Genomic DNA, 26176 nt, shown 5'->3' with positions numbered 1-26176 from the left:
GCCGTGTCTCACAACCAAATATACCAAACATAGTTAGTGAGTGTTCCTTCGCTAAGCATCGGCAGCATGAGATGTGAAAGTCACGGGTCCTTCGGATGAGCTCTAATAAAAACCAGGGTCCCGTGTCATAATAGGCTTTGTCACAATACAAAAAAAAACATATGTGGTCAATGGCCTGAATTTGATGTTCTTAATGGGTATAGAGTATCGTAGGGGCATGCGCATAATCTCATTGTGGGACGTGGAGAAAATTTCTGAAATGTGTAATTAATTATATACTGCATAAATACCAGTATTTTTGTATCAGGATAACAAGACAGATTGCAAAATGAAGAAAATCATGATATATATTAGAATACAAATATAATTGCACATGTTTGAACATCCCCCTATACCAATGAAGGACTTCAAATTTAGACCCCACGTGTTCATTAGTACTATATAGAAGATTGATTGATTGTATACTGTTTAACGTCCCTCTTGAGAATTTTTCTCTCATATGGAGACGTCACCGTATGCCGATGAAGGGCTTCAAATTTAGACCTATACTCGGCACTCAGGGCCATTGAGCAGTGAGGGTTCTTTATCGTGCCAGCGCCTACCGTGACACGGGACCTACGCTTTTAAGGTCATATCCGAAAGACCCGTGACTTTCACTTCTGATGCCGAGCGCTTGGCGAAGGAACAGTCGCTACCTATTTTTACGTCTTAGGTTTGACGCGGCGCCGGGAACGAGAATCGAACCCGGGCCTCCCGATCACGAAGCGAACGCTCTACCACTAGGCTACCGTGAACGGTACTATATAGAGGAAAGAGAAAGAGGAATTAAGAACAATGGAGACGGAGGATGTAGGCACTATTAACTTTGTTTATGATTAAAAAAAGTTTTGAAACAACATCTGTTGGAAATGAAGAGGGTATATTTCAACTAAAATATGGTTGAAGAATGAAGAAGACTGACCTCTTATTATCAATTATGTTACTAATGTTCACAGCGCATCTATTCCTTTGTTTGGGAAAGAATTTATGGTTTTTTTTGTTTTTTTTTTTTTGTCAAGAATTTTCTGTGTTGGAAGTTATTTTTGACTGGGGTACCATCCCCTCCCCCCATGAAAAAATTTCTGCATCCGCGCCTGTTACCTGTCAGCCATTTTTATGAAGGTCTATTGCAAAGGTTCAACATGACATACGAAGCTGAATACGGCTAATTTATTAGAAGAAATTGTATACAATTGCCTGAATGCACGATGCATTGTGATAACATTAACGCGACAATTTTACATTTACATACAAGATTATACAAGGTTATAATAGTTATTTTTCTATATTGCTGATGCCTTGAAAATTGCAATTTGCAATACTATTTGAAATCTTAAAAACAATTTTTCAAGTTTAAAATTTAAGAAAAAGGTATGAAAAGTTTAACGTGGGGAAAATACTTTAATACATTGGCATATTATAATACAGTGGACCCTCATATATCCGGACGCCAGATATCCGGAATCCGATGTTTCAGTATCCGGACGGGTTTTCTTTGAAACAGAATTTCGTTTGTTATTGCAGCTCGGAGGACCGGGCTGCTCTATACGTATATGTTTAAGTGTTGGTGTATGGGGTTTGGGGTGGGAGAAGTTATTTAGAATTAAAGGTTTTCGAAACATTGAAAAGATTGTTAATCAGAAAGTTTTTTTTTTCATTTATAAATTACGAGATACATATTATATTTACTAAAATAAAGTGAGTCTGTAAAAATATATATGTTTTTCATATTTAATTTGTAAAGTAAAATCATTTTCTATCGAAACAAGAGGCCCAGGGGCCACATCGCTCACCTGAGCAATTGGCTAGGAAAAAACACACATCAAATCAGAACTAAAAGTTTACTGAGGGGGGGTCTTGAATTTTAACCCCCCAGGGGGTCATTATTTGAACAAACTTGAATCTACACTACCTGAGGATGATTCCCTATAAATATCACTAAGCATGGCTTTAAAGTACTTGAAAAGAAAATGTTTAAAGGTTTCCCTAGATATTCCAATGTAAAACTTTTATCCGCCATTTGGCCCCACTCTACTGCCAGGGGTCATGATTTGAACAAACTTAAATCTACACTACCTGGGGATGATTCCACATGAGTTTCATCTTTCATGGTCCAGTGGTTCTTGAGAAGAAGATTTTTAAAATTTTTTCCTATATATTCCTACGTAAAAATTTGTTCGGCCATTTTGGCCCCACCCTACCCCAAGAGGATCATGATTTGAACAATTTTGAATCTACACTACCTGAAGAGGATTTCACATGAGTTTCATCTTTCATGGTCCAATCTTGAGAAGATTTTTAAAGAATTTTCCTACATATTCCTATGTTAAACCTTGATTAGCCATTTTGGCCTCACCCTACCCCTTGGGGTCATGATTTGAAGAAACTTGAATCTACACTACTTGAGGATGATTCCATATGAGTTTCACCTTTCCTGACCCAGTGGTTCTTGAAAAGAAGATTTTTAAAGATTTTTCCTATATATTCCTATGTAAAAATTTGATCGGCCATTTTGGCCCCACCCTACCCCTGGGGGTCATGATTTGAACAAACTTGAATCTACACTACATGAGGATGATTCCACATGAGTTTCATCTTTCCGGGACCAGTGGTTCTTGAGAAGAAGATTTTTTAAAAATGTCATTAATTTTTCTCTAATTCATAATTATCTCCCCTTGGAAAAGGGCGTGGCCCTTTATTTGAACAAACTTGAACCCCCTTTACCCAAGGATACTTTGTAGCAAGTTTGGTTGAAATTGGTCCAGTGGTTCTTGAGAAGAAGATGAAAATGTGAAAAGTTTACAACGACAACAACGACAACGCCAACGACGACAACGACGACGACGACAACGACAGACAACGGACAAATTTTGATCAGAAAAGCTCACTTGAGCCTTTGGCTCAGGTGAGCTAAAAATGACAGATCCCTTTTTTTAGACCATTGAATTTTACTTCTCGCATAAAAACGTACCCTAGATCTGCACAGTTCGTGTTTATATACTAAAATTGAAAATAGATACATTCTTTAATATAGGTGATGCATATGTCTAACTTCAATTTATATTTTATGCAGCCAACATTTACTCAAGTTTAAAATGGTATCATTTTTGTTTGATTTTTATCCGACTATAAGTTATCAAAATATTTGCGACTATCGTCTCCATCAATTAGACGCATGCCTTTTAAAAGAAATAGAAGCGGTTCGATGATAAAGACTCATTTTAATTGTTTACTTTATATATTTCCCGGGCGACAATTGATGGTTAAATCAATGTTTTCTTGTTTATTCTTGTTTAACTGGTAAATCTGATATCCGGACGCTTCACATATCCGGACAAATTGACTAAGACCAAAGCGTCCGGTTAAATGAGGCTCCACTGTATATTGTAGAGGAATCTGTTGATTGAGTTATATATACAGGGAGTTGGGATACATGTGTTGGACAAAATGACACTTGCAGGATATTCGTTCTATTTAGTGGATTTATATCAGCCCAGTAACTGATTTTTGTAAATGTCATTAAAAATAATGTTCATTTTTATTATTGTGTAATGAGAAAAAATAGCAAAATATAATTTAAAGAGAAATTCGAGGTGTTTTCCGCTTAACATAATGACGGAGTTTGGGTAATCAGGGATAACTACAGCTCAGTTTTTATATATCAAATTAGTTATAAAAGGCCTTTGTCGTGTTCATTGCTCACTTTTTGCTTTCACTGATTTTCATTGGGGTTCTCCTAATGTTAAGTTTTTGTATATGCCAGTAACTTTGGGATAAGTTGGAAGCCGTCACCTCGATCAGTACTTCGAGTACTTTGAAATGTCACTTTTGCCGGAGTTTGTTCCTTTAAAAATTGAGATCCTTATTCACAAAATTGCGTAACTGTGTTTTAGCAAAATATTTCGTCATACACGCACTATCTGTGATCATTGTGGATAGTATTGCGGAAATAACTTTAAATGTAAAAGTATTGTGAAGCTTGTGTATAAAATATCCATGCCAGGTTCCAAGAAAGATCACGTTAAAAAAATTAGCTCTCATTACTTACAACTAAGTTATCTGAAGACTCTGATCATGCATAATAAAAACAAAAAATTGATGGATTGAAATTGTAGTTTGATATTCATTTTCAATCCACCGGAGCTCTTTTCAATAGCAGATTGTGAATGTATGATCCAGAAGACAAGTATTTTCCATTCCCAGATATATGTTCGTTGAAATTAATATTGATATGAATTTATAACCTATAACATAATCTTAAGGACATTGGTAAAAGTCATGGAAGACATTTATTATTTTTTCAAGAGACGGCCATTTAGTTCTAGAAAGGGTGGTGTCAAAAATTCGACGCGGACGGCCGAGAAAACATGCTATATGCCAAATTTCGTGCAGTGGGTTCAGAGAAAGGCTTAGAATGTTAAAGTTTACGACCGACGAACGTTGATTTATAAAAACATATAGCCATAGGTCATCTGATTTACTCCGTTGACTTAAAAAAGCGAGCATCTCCCTCCGGCCGGTCACATCCGCCGTGAGCTCCTGGTCATGGTCGTGAAAAAACCCTGAAAAATCCTTTAAATAATTGTTCATTGCGTAAATAACGGGATTACAATAAGTATCAAAATCAAAGGTCAGCATTTGTCTAAATGTGTTGACAATATCCTTATATTTACTCGAAACTTAAAATTAAAAGATGAATTCAATGGAAACTGTTGATTAATACACATATATTATTACATATTTATAACTCTCTTTGTATTGACATAGTCTTTCTGAAGCTAGCAATTGGACAATTAGCACCATGCAGTTTATTGCATTATTGCATTATACAAACTCTAGAGGTAGGAATAGACTGTACATCGATTTTGTACAGAGTTTTGTCGCAAAATATTTAGTCGCGCTTTGTAGCTTGGTTTCTTTAAAATGTTTACTGAATAAAATGAAAAATCCCATATTTGAAACAGTCATATCCAATGAAATATGAAGAAACAGAAACAGAATATTTTTTTCATATTTCACGAAGGAAATGCATCCAGATTGCTTAAAGTCTCTCAAAAATGGTAAATAATATGTGTTCTTGGCCACATCTTTAAAATGATATCAAAATTAATATAGGTATCGCAGTTACACGTGCACTTTTATATGAATTCAAATGGAATTCCACGAAAATACCCGTTTCTACATATTTCTGCTAATACGGGGGAAAAAGTTATTATTGATTATGACGTCATAATAGATTAAGCTCCACAAAATTAGTCAAAATTTATTTACTAGATCTTGACCTCAATATAAGTAGCCTTAAGAATTCCTGCTCTGACTTTACATATCGTGATTAAGCGTTTTGCATAGTTATAGTTTTTTTTTCATTTTCCTCTTTTAAAGTGCAGTCTTTTAAAGAGTTGGATTGGGGATGTCATCCCCACCCCCTAATCCAACCCAACTCTCTTTCAAAACCTAGAATTATTGTGAGCAAGCTAATAAAATGATACAAACCCTCCTGCTATTGCATTAAATGTTTTTATTACAAAAAAGGTCCAAATATTAATTTAAAACCTTTTTAAAACTTTGCTTTTGTAGCTATACATACCCATATGACTATGACATATACTCAAGTCATAGGTAGTAAAATCGATGTGTTGAGCACAAACTTCCAATTTCTCTTCATTCGAAGTTAATTATGTAAATGTGCCAAACTCATATAGTACACTTTTACTGCAATGACCTTGAAAAAGCTATGTCCTTGAGTCAAGGTCAAACATGTCCAAATGAACTTTGGTCAAGGTCATGACAAATCTACAGCTCAAAAATAATCCCTGAGATGAAACTTCAAGTCTTTTCATTAGAATATTACAGAATGGGCAAAGATTGCACTATTCTTCCACCAATGACCTTGAACTTGTTCAAATGACCTTGGGTCAAGTTTTGGACACATCTCTGAGTCATAAGCAATCGTAATATCAAGTTTATTAAATTTTCAGTGGCACTTCATTGAAATGTTATGGACAAGTCAAAATTTTACATACATATGGATGGGTGAACAAGGTGATTCCTATACCCACTCCCTTTCCAAATTTCATTTGTGAGGAATATAAAATTCCTTTTGAAATTGAATGTGTATTTATTTTTCAACAATAAAAAAATGAGTACGCTTTGATCAGAACCAATATGACCAATATAATGGACACTGTACATGTATTTATTTTACCCCCAGCCCTTCAAAAAAGCTTATAAATGCCAGATTGTCACACATTCTAACCATTTGTAACTCTTTTCTACTAAAGTTGCCTGCAAATTTTATTGTATTGATATGACATATAGATAACCCCTAACAAGATCACAGCATTCATTTTTCCAGCAGTGGTTGTAGATTTTGCGTATAGAGTGATAAACATATACATGTAATTTTTTCAAAATTAATAAGCATTGACGCCATGTTCTTTTCCCGTTTTCATGTCAACAATATCACTACATATATTTTGTTTTTCCTATTTTTGGAGAATAAAGTAATTCCGTCTTTCAATAAATATTAAAGGTAACCAAAATACCTTATCTTATCACGTTCACAAAACACATTCATAGAAAATGGCTAAAAATCATTGATTTTCATAAGGATTTATGAACCCGTTGCTAAGGAAATGAATTTCCTTGGATACCAGTCCCTTCATACGTTCAAAAATAATTTTGTGTTTTGGCATGAGGTAGGACAAAATCTTTTATACACATAAAGCTTTTGAAAAAATAAAATGCTGACTTTCCATTTAATGCTCGATGCTTGCTTATTTTGACTCTTAATAAATTATACAAGACATAAATCACAGTCAGGGGCATGATGAAATCAAGTTATTTTTATAAAATAGCTTGTTTATATGTATGTTACTTCACTTATTTATTACTAAACAAAAATGTAACTCATTTGAGTTAATGCTGAAAAGTAGAATGCCTTATAGTTTTGCAAAAAACATAAATATTTTGAGTTTTCTGCTGATTTAAGATGATTTAAGGGTTTGAAAATTGTAAATAAATGTACTTCTTTTACAGGTTCTTGGACACAAATTTGAAGTTAATATTTTCTCATTTTTGCTGTATAATATCATGAATTATATATTTTAATAGCATTTCACACAAAAATTAATTAAAAATCTTATTTCATTTAAAAGTTGTTAAAACTTAAAATTTTTTGGCGTGTTTGATTGACACATCCTTGCACTTTCACAAAATTTAACTTTAGTCTTAAACCTTGGGAAGAGTGGCAATTTTTTGGTGTGTTTTGATGAGAAATATTAAAACATTTATCAGGAAAAATAATTTTATTCAGAGTAGAAATGTTAGAAAGCAAAACACCTTCACAAGTATCGTCATTCCGAACTAAGAGATGCGTACAGAGCTTAGCAAATCGAGCACACTCGTGTTATGTACACAGTTTTTGTAAACAGGGTTCGAGTTCTATTATTGTTTATATTTAGAATTCTCCGGGTGCTTTCAATCGTCACAGTCTGCTTACCACAACTGCACGGACTGACAATATATTGTGTGTTTGTTTTGCTTTCGAACATGTCTACTCTGAATTTTCTGGATTATAGTGTTAATATTTTTCATTTATACAAAACGAAATTGCCACTTTTCCTAAGGATTAAGAATAAAGTTAAATTTGTGAAAGTGCAAGGATATGTCAATCAAACTCGCCGAAAATTTTGAAATTTCAATATCTTTTAAAGGAAAAAAGATTTTTAATTAATTTTTGTGTGAAATGCTATTAAAATATATAATTCGTAATATTATAGAGAAAATGATAACTTCAAATCTGTGTCCAAGTACCTTTCATAGACTCAACAAACTTAATATGTCATGAACAGATATCATGATATAAACAAAATAACATATTTTTCAAGGAAAAAAATTCCATTTTAATTTCATTAACATTTCAGAGGTCAATTACACATCTTCCGCCAATTTTGCCAACATTGAGACTAATTTTCCTAAAATCTTTGGATATTACTTTGGATATTATTTTTGTGCAAGAGTTTTAAGGTGAAATGGGTTACAGTGCAGGGAAATAATTTTGTTACAGCATCAATGCTAATTTTGGTGCTTCCTATGCTTGCTGATTTTGATGCTTACTTTGCTTACTGATTTTGATGCTAGTTATCCTTATCATGATCCTGGTTTGATCATTATCCTGATGCTGGTTTGAAACTTGGTCAATGCTAGTAATGCTACCGGAAGTAGGATTATCCTGCCGGAAGTGGATAATTTAAAAACAGCATCGCTATTTTAAGCCATTGAAATTAATTTTTGGGGTAATTTTTATTTGTTATTTGTATTAAATGACTTTCCTTTATCTGTTTTCACTTTGGTCAATGCTAGTTCTATCCTTTGCTTGCTGATGCTGATCCAAGTAATGCTGTTTTTTTAAATGCTGATGCTGATGCTAGTTCTATCCTGATCCTACTTATGCTGATTCTGATGCTGGTTTATGTAACAAAATTAGTTCCCTGCACTGTAAGGATGAAATAATTGAAATAAGTTATTATTTGTTGCATTTCAATGTGTTAAATATTAAATATAGATGACTTTTACTGTCATGAACATTTCCCATCTACGTAATAACTTAAGCACAGCATGAATAAAGTTATTCAGATGCCAGCAGTCGCGTATTACGGACAGTCTTCATTTAGGAAATAAATAAAAGAATGTCAATATACAAGGTCATTCATTAAAATATTCTTGACAATTCAGTTTTCAATAATAAGACAGTAACATACATGTACACAGCTTAAAGAAACCAAAATACACTTTTACTTTCTCGATCAGTCATCTCGTTTTCGTTTTCGTGATGTCCATCCTAGTTCACTGATCACAACCTTTCTGTCTATAAATGTCAATGCATTGCAAATCTTCTGTCGGCTAAGCATGTAACGACATTCCTCCTGTATTTTTATAAGTGATTTATATATTTTATCCTGTATCTTAAAACCATCTGCTTCCATTTGTTCGATATATCTTTGAGCAAGCCCCAAAAAGCGGACGAAATGAGTGTAGTCTTTTGAAAGATATTCGGACAATGTTTTGAATTCCGTTGTTGAAACATTCTGATCAGGGCTAATCACGCCAATACAGGTAAAGTCTGTAATATCAAATGTTCTAACGTATTCCGCTGCTTGTCCTTGGCCTTCTCTCTGTAAAATGCTCTCTAATTCTCTCAAGTGATCAAGGTGTGCATTTTTTGATTTCCATTGGTACAAGATTCTGAATACCTTCTCCTCAAAACTGAGTGTAGGGGAGACATCAATACTGACTTCAAATAGACCCTCTAAAAGACTGATTCCTATGCCTCGGATTTTTCTTGTAACTGCATTAAGAACCAGTTCTACAGCTGGAATATAAGAATATGCAATGTATGTATGTAATATAAGACATTGCAATGTCAAGTTCAGATTATAATTACCTTGCAGTTTTAAAATTCTCTTTATATTGCGTACATAGCATAAATTAATATCTCGCGGAAAAATTTACTTCTACAGTAACCTAGAGTAATCGATCCCAAAGTCCATATTGGATTATTACAATTTGCTTTAGTACATTTCGCGTCGAAATCATGTCAGAATGTAACACAAAATGCAACACACCTTCTTAGGATTATTACATTTTGCTTCTCTTTCTCTCCAGTAATAAACCGGATTGGTTCTGCTTTTCATACTAATACAATGGTCAACATACAAAGTAAAAACCCACCCAATCCCTGCACCTCGTCGCTAGACAAACACACACATTCACTTCTAATTTGCTTACCAATGTACACATGCCAAACATGCATATCAAGAGTTTTTAATGGACCTATGGTCAATCTTTGGTATTTGAAAATAGTTAGATATTTAATAAGACTGATTTATAAACAAGAGGCCCAGGGGCCACATCGCTCACCTGAGCACATCGGCTAGGAAAAAGTACAAATTAGATTAGAATTGAAAAGTTTACTGAGGGGTGGGGGGGGAGGACCTGAATTCTAATACTACTTGAGAATGCCAGTATATCAATTCTGCATATAGCTTCTTGAGAAAGAGATTTTTATAGATTTATTTTTTGAAACATTTTGTTTGAATATTTTACTTTGTAATAATTTGAAATTGACTCCCTATCGTTTCTTCCCCTATCCCAAAGGTACTCATGATTTGAACAAAATTAAATCTACAATACATGATGATGCTTACATGTCAATATGACTCAACATAACTTTTCTATTATGATTTTCGAGATTTTTCCCTTTAAGTAACTATGTAAAACTTTGATTCACCAGTGAGACCCTTCCCTACACTTGGGGGTTATGATTTGAACAAAATTCATTCTACACTACCCGAGGATGCTTTCATATAAATATCACTAATTATGGCTTTGGTATTCTGTAGAAAAAGTTTTTTAAAAATATTTTAATGTAAAACTTGGATCTGCCACTGTAGCCCCAACCTATCCCTGGGGTTATGATTTAAATAAACTAGAATCTACAGTACCTGAGAATGCTTCCATAAAAATATCACTAATCATGGATTTGCAGTACTTAAGAAAACTTTGATCGGCCATTTTGACCCCAACCTACCCCCAGGGGCCATGATTTGAACAAACTTGTATGTACACTATCTGTTGATGAATCAACATGAGATTCATGTTTCCTATCACAGTTGTTCTTGAGAAGACGATTTTTAAAGATTTTTTTTCATATATATTCCTATGTAAAACTTTGATCGGTCATTGTAGCAACATCCAACACACCGGGGACATGATTTGAACAAACTTGAATAAACACTACCTGAGGATGATTCCACATGAGTTTCATCTTTCCTGTTCCAATGGACTGAGAAGAGTTGTTAAATATGCTCCTATATATTCGTTTGTAAAACTTTGATCCGCTAATGTGGATCCACCCTACCCCCGGGGCCATGATTTGAACACACTTGAATGCACACTACCTGCACTATGTGAGAAAAAAATTTATGCATGTCTTTGTAAAATTCATTCATTCTGATGTTTTTTTCTCAGAATACTCTACATATCGATTATGTTTATAAATTGTTACACATAAAAAGACACGTATTTGAGGGTGACTTAGCTCTTAATACTATTTGCAGTGAGATTGATATAGATATAGATTGTTTTCTTTATTTTTTTTCATACACAATCCCCACTGCAACAGGGTTATGCTTCTTATGGTGTTAAAATCATACTTTGTTAAATATACAAATATTGCATTTTTTAAATGATATATTTATGTACATGTATGAAATTGAAGCGTCAATGATTATATAGTACAACTGTAGTAAAATGTGAAAAAATTCTGTGATTAAATATTGGATATATATCTTATTATACCGATCCAGGGAGCACATGGTACCCCAGGTAAGGTATTACCAGAGGGCTTCTGTGGATTTTTTTTGCCTCACGGTTATATTGTAGGTTATTGAATAAATGATTAGAAAAAAAAATGTACACTATCTGAGAATGATTCAACATGAGTTTCATCTTTCCTGCCCGATGGGTTTTTGAGAAATTTTTAAAAGATTTTCCTATATATTCCTATGATAAACTTTTATCGGCTACTGTGGCTCCATCCAATCCCCAAGGGCCATGATTTGAACAAACTTGAATGTACATTACCTGAGGATGATTCCACATGGGTTTCATCTTTCCTGTCCCTGTTGATCTTGAGAATAAGATTTTTAAAGATGTTTCATATACCGTATAACTGGATTTTTCTACGGGGTGCTATTTTTTGCGAAATTCTGCGATCAAGTCTTAATCGCAAAAAATGCAATCGCAAAAAATACGTCATAAAATATCCCCATAAAATTACCCTTTTGAGGCCTCTTCATAGAGTCCGAATTCACGCTTCGTTGCGTAATACAGGCCTATCGATAATTGGTCAGTGAATACCCCGTAGTGAGCAGGCACTTCACGCTTTGCCAGCAAAATGGCACTGTTGAAATATTTGAAGCCAATAAGTAAGTTTCCTGACCCTACCGGACCTTTAAGTGAATTAATGTCGCCTAGAAAAATTACTGAGTATAATGAGAAAGTGGCCGAAGTTCTTGATACACCAAAAACTCCGAGAGGAAAGTACATGACTTTTTCACCGAGCGAGAGAGCTGAGATAGGACACTACGCCAGTGTACATGGACCTTCATCGACCATTAAACGTTTTCAGACAAAGTTTCCAGGACTAATTGAAAGTACTGTCAGAAATTTACGTGATAAATACAACACGGAGCTCAAATCTCGAAAACGTAAACTTGATTTTTCAGACGGCGAGAACTGTGAAATTTCTGAATTGAATCCGTGCAAGCGGGGTAAAAAAGTTTTACTCGGTAACGAACTGGATTCTGATGTGCAAACTTACATTCGTTCATTAAGGAAATCGGGGGCTGTTATTAACACAGCAATCTGCATTGCCGTTGCGGAGGGTATTGTGCGTGCCCACGACGAGCAGCTACTATCTTGTAATGGTAGACCGATTACGCTGAAAAAAAGCTGGGCCCAGTAAGTGTTGTTTAGGATGAATATGGTTAAGCGAAGGGGCAGTTGCACGGCAAAAATTCAGTTCACTGATGACAAATTTTCTGAAATTAGAGACGAGTTTTTACAAAGAATAAACAGTGTGGTGAAAAAACATGACATTCCTCCCGAGTTAATATACAACTGGGACCATATCGGTATCAATTATGTACCTGTTAGCACATGGACAATGGAGGTGGAGGGCACCCAGCGAGTCCCCATGATTGGTCTTGATGACAAAAGACAAGTCACCGTTGTTTTCGCAGGTAATGTAGATAATTATCAATCTTACCAAGGTATTATTTTGCTTGTAGTATCAATTAAGAAAAATAAACAGAACAAAATGAACTGTACTGATATCTTCTAATTCATTTTTTAATTATTTTAGGCACATTGAGTGGGGATTTTCTAGCTCCACAAGTCATTTACCAGGGGAAAACTTCTGCTTGTCATCCTGAGTATGATTTTCCACTGGCTTGGAACATAACTCACAGTCCTAATCATTGGGCCAATACAGACACACAGATGGAATACATATTGCGAGTTCTAGTACCTCACATGGATAAAACCAAGAAAAAGCTTGGGCTACCTAACACTCAAAAGTCACTGTGTATTTTCGATGTTTTCCGAGCGCAGATGTCGAGAGAGTTCGTGGATGATTTGAAAACAAAGAATATTGAAATTGTTTATATACCACCAAGCACGACGGACAAGTTACAGCCCATGGATCTTTCCATTCAAAAAGTCGTGAAAGACAAAATGAAACAGCGCTTTCAGCGATGGTATGCATCCTGTATTTCAAAGCAACTTGACAAAGGTGTCGACATAGAAACACTGAAACCTGTTGACCTCCGTCTATCTATTCTAAAACCGCTTGGTGCTAAATGGCTGGTAGAAACTTACAAAGACATAAGAAGCCAACCAGAGATGGTGATTAAGGGGTTCGAAAAAGCAGGCATCGCTGAAGTGTGCAGAAAATCTTAATTCAAAAGCTACTCTCTAACAGATTGTGAATGTGATCTAACACTGTGATTGTGTAATAGTTTTAATGTATTTATTGTATTTTAAATAGAAATATTTTGATGAAATTTTCTGAAATGTATTTTAATATTTTTAACCATTTAAAAAAAACTGTTATGTGTTTTATGTATTTTAATGTGAATATTTTTATGACATGTAATATTTTAAATTGCTTTAGTTTGTTCAATAAAAAAAAATAGACTTTATTGTTTAAATGTCTAGTAATAAAATTCAATAAATTTAAAATAGACTTTATTGTCAAAGTGAAATCGCAAAAATTAAAATCGCAAAAAATAAATATACCTATTTCAGGATCAAATCACAAAAATTTGCACCCGCATTAAAAACCAGTTATACGGTATATTCCTATGTAAAAATTGATCGGCTATTGTGGCCCCACCCTTACCCCGAGGGTCATGATTTGAACAAACTTTAATCTATACTACCTGAGGATGATTCCACATGAGTTTCATCTTCCCTGGCCCAGTGGTTTTTAAGATTTTTTGAAAATGCCATTAATTTTTCACTAATTCATAATTATCTCCTATGGAAGAAGGCGTTACCCCTTTATTTGAACAAACTTAAATCCCCTTTACCCAAGGATACTTTGTAGCATTTTGATTGAAATTGGTCTAGTGTTTCTTGAGAAGAAGATGAGAATGCGAAAAGTTTACAACAGCAACAACAATGGACAAATAGACATTTTGATCAGAAAAGCTCAGGTGAGGTAAAAGCATGTCAATCAAAGTTAAATTTAGGTTTAAATGTACAATGTATCCAATGAAAAATTCCTGAAACCGAGGCAGGGTTTAAAAACATGACATCTCTAAATCTAGTAATGTCTGTAAAAGACCTTACGTTACATTATTCTCATAGTTCCAACTATTTTGTAGAATGGGTTTTCCCATGGTTATACATGTATATTTAAGTCAATTTAATTGCATTTTGTGTAATGCAGAAATTAATTAACGCAAAATGTAAAAACGAAAAAGTACATTATTATATTTCACGTTGATCTCTATGCAAAATGTTGCATATAAACGAAAAATGTAATAATCAAAAAATCGTTCCATCACATTTTGTATTATAACATTTTGCGTCGAGATCAATGCAAAATGTAGTCATCACAGTGTATTATATTTGGTTTTGTTATTACATTTCGTGTTGTAACAAGGGTTTGAATTGACAAAACTCTGTCAAACATCTTCTTCTGAATTTAATGTAAAATTTTAATTCCCTGTTGCATCCCTGCCCTACCCTTTGGTCATGTTTTGAACAATTTAGAATCTACACAGCCCAAGAAAGCTTTCATATTAGAACATTAAGCTTTTCTTGCCAATTGGTTCTTGTGAAGGTTTGTACATATTTTTCTTTATATTCAATGTTAAACATGATTCCCTATTGTGGCTCTGTGACAACTCCAGTGGGTAATACAGATCAGCAAACAGGTATCAATGTTTGCAGCATTGTGTTTTCCCTAATTCTTTTTTGAGTACCGTGTTTGTTCTGATTTTTTGTACTGTAATATGGACTTCGATATTTTTTTTTAAAAAATACTGTTCGTTATCTCCATATCCTTTATTTTAAACTTTTGAAAAATAAGTTAAGTACATTTTCTACATGTATACGTAGATAAATGAATAAAATGTAATACATACAGGGACCTGTTTCCGTGTCTTCACTGGTTCTACTCTCAGACAGGCTAACCTGTTTTACAAAATAGAAAGGATGGGGTATCAAGTTAAGGTGTACATGTATATTTAAATATCCATAGACTCTTTCATAATATATATTTTTGTATTTCAGAGAAATAAGAATTTTGCATCTTCAAGAAAGTTGAAAAATTATAATCATTTTAACAAGCCATAAAATGGTTAACAATGTTAATTTCATGAATAGCCTCAGAATTACTGTTGTTCGTGAAATAAAAACATAACAATGATGAATGTCGTTTACATGTAGCTATGAATTAAATGGATATTGAGAAGGGAGGTAACTTCTATAACATAAGAATTCCGCGAATTCAAGAAACCGCGATCTTGTCCAATGAGAGAAAACCGTGAAAATTGCAAGCCGTGAAATTAATCCCCTATACAGTATTAGCTGGCATATAACAACTACTCAGTAATCAATTATTTAGACTTCCATTTTAAAAACAATCACAGGAAGTACAGGTCATATAAATCGGGCAATTCCATACTAGTTTTCTATCAAGAATCAGTGACTAACATCTTCAGATTACATTGGGTTCTTTTTTTCAAATTTTGTCTTTGTAACTTTTGGAATCAAACATTTTCAAATCATGTCCTCAAGGTTAAAATACAATATATTGAATCCAGAATTTTTTTTAAATCTAGTTCTCTACCATATTCATTGGTCTTTAATAACTATGAACATATTGGGGGTTCACGTGCCTTAATACTCACCTGAAAAACTTTTTTTCTTTTTTTAATTTTGAGAAGAAAATTTAAAAAAAACACTGTTTTAACTTGGAGACACATAAATGACCAGAATATGAATTTTTAAAACAAAACCGGGCTGTAAACAAATAAATAAAGTGGCAACAGCATTCTTAGGAGCAATATACATCTGTATAATGGTGTCTTTATCAAAAATACTTTCTGATGACATACCGGTAAATAGTTCTAAGTCACACAATTCTAAAAATAGTGTGCCACACTCAAAATTGTGTGACACAATTTGTATTTTTTAGGATATAAATAATATTCTGATGTACCTGTTTCCAATATTTTATGATATGTTTTGTGTTGATAGGATGCTTCTTGTTTGCTGGACAGGAAGGGCATTGAAAACTTGCTCTTGTTAACATTGATTCCTTTATGACAGCACTTTCTTTCCTGTCACAAAACCCAGAAGGCTTGTATATGAACCCAACCTGAAATTTCTATTTTTTCTGGAATGTATTGGAAAGGTTATCTAATATACACTCAATGTGTTCTCTAATCTGGTGACAGGTTAAAACATCAACTTCTCCCTTCACAACAAACACTTGCAACTGAATTTCTGTTTGAGTCATTCCAAGCATGACGTTATGGTGCTGGTCATGAAACATAAAAATAGCTGCAGTCTGGTAAATGCATCCTCTGTCTTCATCTGAAAAAATCTCCAAAGAATCTGCATGCACATTGCTACAAGGCGATGGAAAATTTCAAAAGGAAGAAAATCAAACGTGTAGCAGAGGATGGAGGAGGCAGGGTATAATGAAAAACAGTCTACTGGAAATTGCATCTTGTTCATACACGGGACATACCATATTTTGTCGCTCATTTTAGCTAAGAGTCCTAACTTCTCCATGTACATCATAATGTCCTCTTTATGTTCGATGTAACCATTGTTGTTTATTCTCCATATAGCAGATAGCAGTGCTTCATCTAATTCTCCAGTTTCATTGAATTTGTTCCATTCTGAGGCAAATTCAAATAAATCTTCTTGTGCATGGTTTTTATCTGTTATGACATTTCTAAATGCATCTGCAAACCACTGAACATCGAAAATAATAACTTCATTGAGGAATTGTTGATTGAAGTGTATAATTTCTCTGACGTCATGGAAGAACTGCAGCATGGCATCCATATCTTCAATATTATGGAGCTTTATTCCCTCTGGCAATGTTTTATTGAAAGACTGAAGTTCAACCCTACTCAAAATCTTGCGAATTTTCTTTTCCTGAAAGAATGTTTCAAACATAGCCCATGACTGTGGAAGCTCTTCACCCCAGTGATCAAGCTTGCCTACGACATAAGCAATGGACAGCTTGAGTTTTTCTATGCTTTCATTGTCATGGAATCCAACCGCAAATCGATGTTTCACATCAATATGTCTTTGCAGAGACTTCTTCTTCATGTCAAGAGTCTTCCAAACTTCTCGGAAAAACGATTCTTTTTCCTAACGAAAACGAATTCCTTATTTTATCTTATGCTAACAAATTAGTCATAGTTAAATAATAATGTTCATAATCATACATTGATTGTAAATGTTTTGTTTCGACAGAGTTTATGAAACACATGTATGTCTCTAAATATTATAATAAATATTTACATATCAGAAAAACAATGACAAAGTAATATATTTGTGTAAACAATGAATAACAGTTCTGAAAAATGATACCTTTTCTGTTTTGTTCTCACTATGTGTACCAACCAGGATGACGGGAGCATTATCATTGCCATATTGATGAATGGACTTCATCCAGAATTCTAGATAATCTGAAAAACGAAGACACATTCAGTTGTAAGAGTTTTCTTTAAGATAGATTGCAGGAAATGATGGCAGACGTAAATGAGAAACTCTGTATGTCAGAGCCATTTACAAGGCCGGGCATAGATGAAACAAACTTTTTGCCTTCGTAAAGCTGCACAGAAAGACAAACAAAATAAAAAATAATTCTCATTTAGGATAAAAGTTTCAAAATTCAATGGGACAGATAGGTTCTAAAAATATGGAAAATTTAATTATTTCGTTTTTAATATGTCAATAACATTTATCAATGCATACCATTTCATCTAATGCGGTGGTGCTTGAAAACGATTTTCGGGGCTATACGTGTAATAATTGAATATTACCTCTGTGTGTCCATCCCCCATAAACGGAGCCTTCCTGACAACACACGTCTTCTCCAACCTTATCATCAAAATTCTTCTCCATATTCAGCACCAGAATGAAGAACGCTCGAGGACTCAGAAAAATCTGGTGTGAGGCATAATATGAACACTGTCCTGCAAAGTCAGTCATGGTTATTTTTTTATCTGGATCTTCTGAAATATTTTCTGCACCTATCTGTAAATTTCCAAAAATTTCTTGAACATGACGAAAATCTTTTCTTTCATTCATAACGTCTGCTACATTTTCTGGTGATGTGGCCCCCTGTAGTTCATGCGATGAGGTTGTTTTAATGTTGGTATCATCATGTGATATCTGTCCACTGCTTGATGATGCAGTCGTACTGCCCTCATCATCTTTTGGTTCCATCTTTTCCTGCATTTCCCCAACATCAGCTGCATTTTTTGAATGAGATTCAGGAACACTCTGGTGAAGATCTTTTTTATCAAGTTGAAGTTTAAAGCGTTGTTGTTTGCTTAAACAATTTGCTGAAAATAAAAATGAATACACATTTAACACCGTCTCATTTTGTTGACACTGTTCTGTGAGCAAATATACTTTTATTCTACTTAATATAAATCTGCAAGGCACAAAATAAAATCTAGAGGTACTGAGAGTATTGAGCTCACAAAATAATATCCCTAGGTGAGTTCCATATGAGTAATTGAGTATGATGCTAAATTCTTTGTTTTACTTTGAAAAACCAAATATCTGTCCAATCTTATCATAAAGAAGAAAGTATGCAATGACATTATGTAGTAAATATTGTGTAAAATTGTCTATTAACTTTATTCAGTTGTACAAGTTGAGTTTGTTACGACACTCTTAAATTATTTATAGATATTGCATCACGGTAGTTATTATTTTTATTGTGTTACGTCACTCGGACCCATTCGGAAGTTCTCAGATGTCGCCATTACAGGAACTACGAGGAACAGTTGCACGCGCGCACGCGATCGTCTGCCAGGACGCAGATTCAGCAGATTCGGGACGATAGAATGGTGGACGGTACTGGGCGTACTTCGTAATTCGGCTTGGACTATAACCGTGGAAGTGCATATTACCTCACCTTGTGTAAACGAAAGATGTCCGCAAAGCTGACTATCACCGGTCCGGTTAATCATGTTGGAGGACTTTTAGATGAACAGCGGAGTAAATTCTGTCGGTATTGTTTATTTGTATGTAACTGTGTTTGTTAACTATTTTTAATTTTTGTTTATCATTAAAATTGTTAAAGTTTTAATTGATTTTGTCTGGTGTGTTTTTTGTAAGTGTGTCACAGCGAGCTAGAAATAGATTTGTGTATTCGGCGCACGTTACAAAGTGGGGGCTCGTCCGGGATAATCGAACTTTTGGCTTTTTGTGGGTAAATTTTGAAAACGATTTCTCGGAGATTTTTGATCACAAATTATTTTATTTGGGAATTTATTATCATTCACACCAGTCAAGATGGTTTTTAACTTAGAGGATTTTTTAAATGCACCAGATGCGCGGTTACTTCAAACATTTAAGAAAGATAAACTGTTTGAGTTTGTGTCAAAGTTTCACTTGAATGTTAAGCGCAGTGCTCGGAAAATAGAAATTAGAAATGCTGTTGTTCAGTATTTAGTTCAGAGAGGTATTTTAAATGATAGTGCATTGTCATTGGTTGAAGATTTGAAATCTAGTGAAATTGAAAAAAGAAATTTTGAATATGAATTAGAATTTAAGAAATTAGAAATTGAACAAGAGAGAGAAAGGCAGGCATTTGAAAGAGAAAAGAGAGAATATGAAAAAGAGAAAAGTGCGCAAGATCGAGAACATGAGTTACAGATTAAGAAATTAGAATTCGCGACTCAAAAGATAAAACATGAGTTGGAACTTGGGGCTAAGGCTAAATCAAAATCTGACTTTGATGTGACAAAGAACATAAGACTTGTCCCTAAGTTTCAAGAGAAAGATGTTGATAAATATTTTATTCATTTTTAGAAAATAGCAGAAAATTTGAAATGGCCAAAAGAATTCTGGCCACTATTGTTACAGAATGCATTTGTTGGGAAAGCCAGGGAAGTCTACAGTGCATTGTCACTTCAGCAAAGTACAGATTATGATGTTATTAAGAAAAATGTCTTAAAAGCATATGAACTTGTACCAGAAGCCTATAGACAGAAATTTAGAAATTACAAGAAATTCAATGAACAGACTCATGTTGAATTTGCGAGAGAGAAACAGAAAATGTTTGAGAGATGTTGCACTTCTAAAAATGTTGGATCAAACTTTGAAAGGTTGAAGCAGGTCATTTTGATTGAGGAATTCAAAAATTGTATTAATCCTGAAATTAGAACATATTTAGATGAACAGAAGGTTGAGACTCTTGGCAAGCTGCGACTGCGGCTGATGATTATGCACTAACACATAAGGTATCTTTTGTTAAACTCAGTACTAGTCAACAGAAGGTGACCAGTTATGACAGTTCTCGAGGGGTACAAGACATTTCACAGGTAACTCAACCTTAGATGGCGTACTCTGAGATCAAAGGTAAGGACAAGAATAATGAAACCTTAAAGCAGGTGCCCATTTGTAATTATTGCAAAAAGAAGGGTCACTTTAAGTCTGAATGTTGGGCATTACAAAGGAAAAACCCTGTAAGTAATGATAGTAAGCCATGTCCCACTGCTCTTACATCTGTCCAAGGTAAGGTTTCCTGTAGTCAGTTTGAGAACACTGCTGTTAAGTCTGTTGAGCCAGAGTTCGATGTTCTTAGAGAGGAATTTAAGCCTTTTGTATTCAATGGTTTAGTGTCGGTGGGTACCGACTCACACCCTATAAGAGTTTTAAGGGATACAGGTGCTTCTCAGTCTTTGTTACTAGAGGGCATGTTGCCACTGTCTGAAAAGACACATACTGGTTCTGAAGTGCTGATTCAAGGTGTATAATTAGGACTTATAAAAGTTCCTCTTCATGTTATAAATTTGAAGTCAGATTTAGTCTCTGGGTCTGTGGTCGTAGGTGTTAGACCAACTTTACCTATTAAGGGAGTTTCTCTTCTGTTAGGTAATGATTTAGCTGGGGGTAGGGTGGTACCTGACCCAATCATTTGTGAGAAGCCTGGTCTTATAGGAGAGATAGAGGAGGAGAATAAAGAGTTATTTCCTTTATGTGCTATTACAAGGGCTATGGCAAAGAAACTAGGACATGCTGAACAGACGGTAAGTCAGAAGTTAGATACAGGAAAGACCTTGTCTATAGATCTTGATGAGACAGTTTTGTCAGCCATGTTAGATTCAGAAAGTCATGTTTCCTCAGAGGATCAGCAGTCTAAAGGTGATGTATTTGGTTTATAGGAGATGTTAGACAACAAACCTCTTACTAGAGATAATTTGATACCTGAACAAGAGTCAGATGTTGAATTACAAGGTCTTATGGAACAGGCTTTGCCTCCAGAGGAGGCAGAGAAGGTCCCTGTTTGTTATTTTAGGAATCAGGGTGTACTCATGAGAAAATGGCGTCCCCCTGATGCTTCAGTAGAGGATGAGTGGCAAATCCACCATCAAATTGTAGTACCTAAGGCATATCGGAGAACAGTCATAGGGCTTGCCCATGACACACCAATGTCGGGTCATTTGGGGGTCACAAAGACCTACCGTTAGGCATTGATTCACTTCTTCTGGCCTAAGATGAGAAGGGATATAGTTGACTATTGCAGATCATGTCATGTCTGCTAAGTAGTGGGAAAACCTACGCAGGTAGGTTAAGGTTACAATCAAATATTCTACTTGCATATATGATATGACGTCATAGTAAGCTATATGACGTTAGGTTTAGAAATAACAATTTCTTAAAATCGATATCTAAGATTGATTTGAGAGCGTTAAAATGAATCAACATATGCATAGGCATAATATATACGGAAATTTTTCGTTACTGGGCCTCTGTAGTTATCACAGGGATTAAATTCCAAACCCGTGACGTCATAACTGTTGATTATACAGTGGCAGAGTGAAAGTGAAACGTAACGAAAATTGATCTAAACAAACACTAGAAATCGGCGTTTAAAAGCATTTAGAATGAATATCATGTGTGATTCATGTGGAAATAAAGCTTGTGAATAAGGTATGGTAATATAATCCTTCAATTTCTTCGTAAAATTAACCCCTTCACTTCCGTACCGGTCAAATTGACCGGTGGCGCGTTAAAACACGACTTCGCGAAAATAAGATCTCCGTATCTATTTTGTGGTAGCATGAAGGTATATAAGTTATATATCATCTTTTTGGAAATTTTCTCTACTTTTAAAATATCTAAAAAGATTATATCTTAATTGCTGATATTTAATCGATTTAACGTTGTAAAGACAAGCGTGACTTTTTGAAAATGGCGTAATTTTCCAAAGCGATTGCCGATTTTCCAGACGATTGACAATTTTTTCCTGATTAAATTTATAAAGAAAGCATGGTATATTCTTAAAGCATATTTTCTCCACTTTTAAAATATGTAAAAATTATTGTTATTACTTTAAGGTATATTTAAAAAACAAGATTTTTCTTGCACTTATGTGTTTGTTCTTCATTTTATTCGTAATGTTTGAACAAAGCTCAGTTTTACGGTTATTTCTGTGTTGAAATAGGTACAACAAAATAAAGCTGGTAAAAGTATAGAAAATTTCCTTTCCAACAAGCCCTTACAGGCCTTCTTACGCTCAGTATTTTCTTAATTACGATAATTTGAATTTGTGACCTTCGCATAGTTTTTATGGAAAAATCGGTCAATATTTACATGTAACGTCAAGGTCGATATTGTTGCGTCTAACTTGAAACAGAGACATATAAAACCATGATTTATAAAAGAATTTGTTGTTTCAAGCAGAGACATATAAACCATATATGTCTCTGCTTGAAACAACAAATTCTTTTATAAATCTTTTTTGACCATTTCAATATTTTTTTTTTTACTGAAATAAATACATAATACAAAAAAATTGATTTCAAAAAACAAATATATACTATTGTTCTGTCTTTTGTGAAGTGAATGTTAATTTATTCATCTACATGTAGGCCTAATGATGCATATATATTTCATGTCAATGTTGATAAAAATTGTAGATTCCCAAAACATCAATTTTTACTAAAAAAAAAAAATTAATCAGATTTTTAATACTGTTGTATCTTGTTATCTTGTTATACTTATTAATTTGCAATTTAATTAGATCTATATTGGCACGAAATATATTTAACAATACAAAAACTCGCATTTAGAAATAAATACGACTCATCACTGTATGAGTTGATACGAATTGCAATAACCACGTGTTTTCCGCTGTGGTACCTGTAAACAACAACATGATCCGAAATCAATTTTCATGATTATTTCACGACGAAGATCATCACATCAATGAATCAAATAATATGGACACGCCTTTGGTATTAGCAGGTGAGAATACGTGTATATTGACTGAAAAGTTTAAGTTTAAAACGCATTAGTTTACGTTCAAAAGAAAACTAAATGTACATATGTACTAGGCCTAGATCTTTATGTTTCAGTGTGCGTATTTCGTATCGTTCAGCCAATTTTGCATTGTTTTTTAACTTTGATGCTTTTGACAATCACTCGTAAGTTCAAAGTAAAATCAAAGTTTTCCTAATAATGGATAGTTGTTTTCAGTGTGTGTGTACCAGTGTGTACATGTACAACTTTCACATTGAATTTTTAGGGTGCAACAATACTTTCATCTGTGAATATCCACTTTCTAAGCCCACGATGAACTATGAAGGTCAATCAATATATGTAAGGACACCAATGAACAGGTAAATTTTTGTTTTGGTATTGAAAATTTCTGTATTCCTAAAATTTCAAAAGATAAAGTCTAATTTCATTTATGTCATTCTCATGATATTGCATTAATTCATACAAGTTTATAAACATTTGATTTACATTTTGAAAAATAAGTTTAAAACACATAATACTTATGTTGCTTGATTATTCATACAGACACATTATTTAAACTTGTAATATCTATTTAAAAGAATGCCGATATGTGGAACAAGCTGTTTTTATAGACTGCCTAGCCTGTTGTATTTCCAATCTGCATAAAGTATGTGGTTAGAATTTCCATTTTCTCAATTTTTCAGGCACTTTCCAATTATCGTACATCATATACATGGGTGGTTAAACTCACTGGATGGTTTATCAACACTCCCATGCTCACGAACAGCCTTGCCCCAGGAATTTTGCCCTGAAGTAACATTGCAGTCTATTGTCTCCTTTCTTTTTACAACCCTGGCAGCCATGCAGGTATGAAATCTATGAAAGCTATGAAGGGATATAGAATTTTTAAAAATCTATAAAAGTAAACCCAGTTCTTGATTTTTACAATCCGTTCTCTGGGATTGACAATCTGTTATAACAAATTGCGAATTCATTCTCACAGATTATCAATTCATTCCCTCAAATTACACAATCCATTATCTCAGATTGTATAATTCATTCTCTTAATTTAAGTGATTCATTCCCTCGGAATGTAAACCCTTCCCATAATTTCATTTAAATTATTTATCTGTACATATTGGATACCGTGTATGGTAATACATGTTTAAAAAATAGAATATTGTAGTATTTTACATCCTAACTTTTATTACATATTACGGTCCAAAAAATACATGAACATTAAAATTTTTCAAATCCATGTGCTTGTGGAGTTTTATGAAGTGACTTTTACATTCGACAGCTGACTTTTACATTTTCAGTAATGGTAGTTGGTCAGAGTTTAAATTGTAAAAGTCAGTCGTCGATTGTAAAAGTAAGTCTCTTCATAAACTCCAGTACTGATATTTGTACAACAAAAAATCTTAGAGGTTTTTGTGTTATGTGTATATTAGAATAATTGAAAGTCCTAGAAAGTAAAAGTGAATATGGGTCTTGTGTATTCATAATATTTCTAGAATAAATGTACGTTGAATTAGTTATAAAAAAGGTAGGAAACGCCCGTTTGCTGAAACAAAATAAATATAACGCACTTATTGATTAAAATGGTTGGACGTATTTGTACATATATGTAATGAAATTTAAGAGCACATCTTTGCCAAAAACTGCGACAGAGCGTAAACAGAGGTCTGGCTTTAGTCAGATTGCCATATATGTAATTTGTTTTAGTTCAGTAATTTTACTATGATGATTTACTACAAGGTTGTTGAATTATCAGTCCTGATACATTGACTTAATATCATTTGACTAATTCATAATAAATACAATTTTGATTTTAAAAGGAAAATCAAATAAATGTAGTAATTTTAGCATTCTTAATTTTATCTATAAATGTAAATTTATATACACAATGACATGTATCTGTTTCAAAATACTTAAATCTTTTACAGGATAGAAGCTGATCACTTGTACTTGACAGCAAATAATAATGTCTTGGACAAGTCAAAGAATTCCCTCCAGTCTTACAGAGAAATGACAGTTGATAAAAGAATGGTGGACACAAAGTAAAACTGCTCTTCAACATTTTGTTGAAGATTTCAGTCTGATTTGGAATTCATCTTGCAGTATTTCTGGATTTGTATATTTGGATATATGCATCAAATTTTCAACTTATTGACTAAACAGTTTTGGGTTAAATATTGCCAATGCTATATTATTATTATTTCCCTCCAAGATAACATGTCAAGTCTAAATTGTATCCCTTAAGCTCTGTTATACATGTGTACCAGAAAAAATCTTGTAATGAAATCATTTAGTTTTTTTCTTGTTAGATTAAATCCATGAAAATAAAGATTATTTTTAATGGCATCAAGAGAAGGATTTCTTGTTTTACAAAAAGATTGTATACATGTTTTGCTAAGGGTTTGTAAGAAGCAGACCAGAATTCTTTGCTTGCAAATTTTGTCATTCGCCATTTTTATTACGTCAACTATGAAATGATTTATCCATGTTTGAAGCATTTCAAAATTGATATTGACTTGCAGTTTAAAGCAGAATT

The 26176-nt window shown here is 33.7% G+C and overlaps 1 protein-coding gene and 1 long non-coding RNA gene across 3 annotated transcripts; one reads left to right on the top strand and one right to left on the bottom strand.

Moving 5' to 3' along the window:
• Window positions 1–8730: 8730 nt before the first annotated feature.
• On the bottom strand, window positions 8731–19281 carry LOC134260964 (probable serine/threonine-protein kinase pats1). Of its 2 annotated transcripts, XR_009990687.1 has the most exons (5): window positions 18183–19275; window positions 17728–17825; window positions 16337–17505; window positions 15258–15306; window positions 8731–9412 (listed from the first exon to the last, which is right to left on the bottom strand). XR_009990687.1 is itself a non-coding variant. In XM_062743470.1 (4 exons), the coding sequence occupies exons 1-4, from the start codon at window positions 18598–18600 to the stop codon at window positions 9394–9396; spliced, it is 1170 nt and encodes a 389-aa protein (XP_062599454.1). In that variant the 5' UTR covers window positions 18601–19281; the 3' UTR covers window positions 8731–9393. The 2 variants fall into 2 exon arrangements, 1 of the variants encoding a protein (XP_062599454.1); XM_062743470.1 differs by lacking the exon at window positions 15258–15306 and having other exon boundaries at window positions 16871–17505; window positions 18183–19281.
• A 4626-nt stretch (window positions 19282–23907) lies between these two features.
• Window positions 23908–25890, top strand: LOC134260961 (uncharacterized). Its single transcript, XR_009990684.1, has 3 exons — window positions 23908–24002; window positions 24327–24489; window positions 25569–25890. It is a non-coding gene; the product is annotated as an uncharacterized LOC134260961 (long non-coding RNA).
• The last annotated feature ends 286 nt before the right edge of the window (window positions 25891–26176 follow it).

The sequence above is a fragment of the Saccostrea cucullata genome, unplaced genomic scaffold (assembly GCF_032062105.1).
Source record: "Saccostrea cucullata isolate Sc308-1 unplaced genomic scaffold, CSIRO_AGI_Scuc_v1 ctg8718, whole genome shotgun sequence".
Classification (NCBI taxonomy): Eukaryota; Metazoa; Mollusca; class Bivalvia; order Ostreida; family Ostreidae; genus Saccostrea; species Saccostrea cuccullata.
Note: the sequence above shows the minus strand (reverse complement) of the source record. Positions and strands in the feature narration are given on the sequence as shown.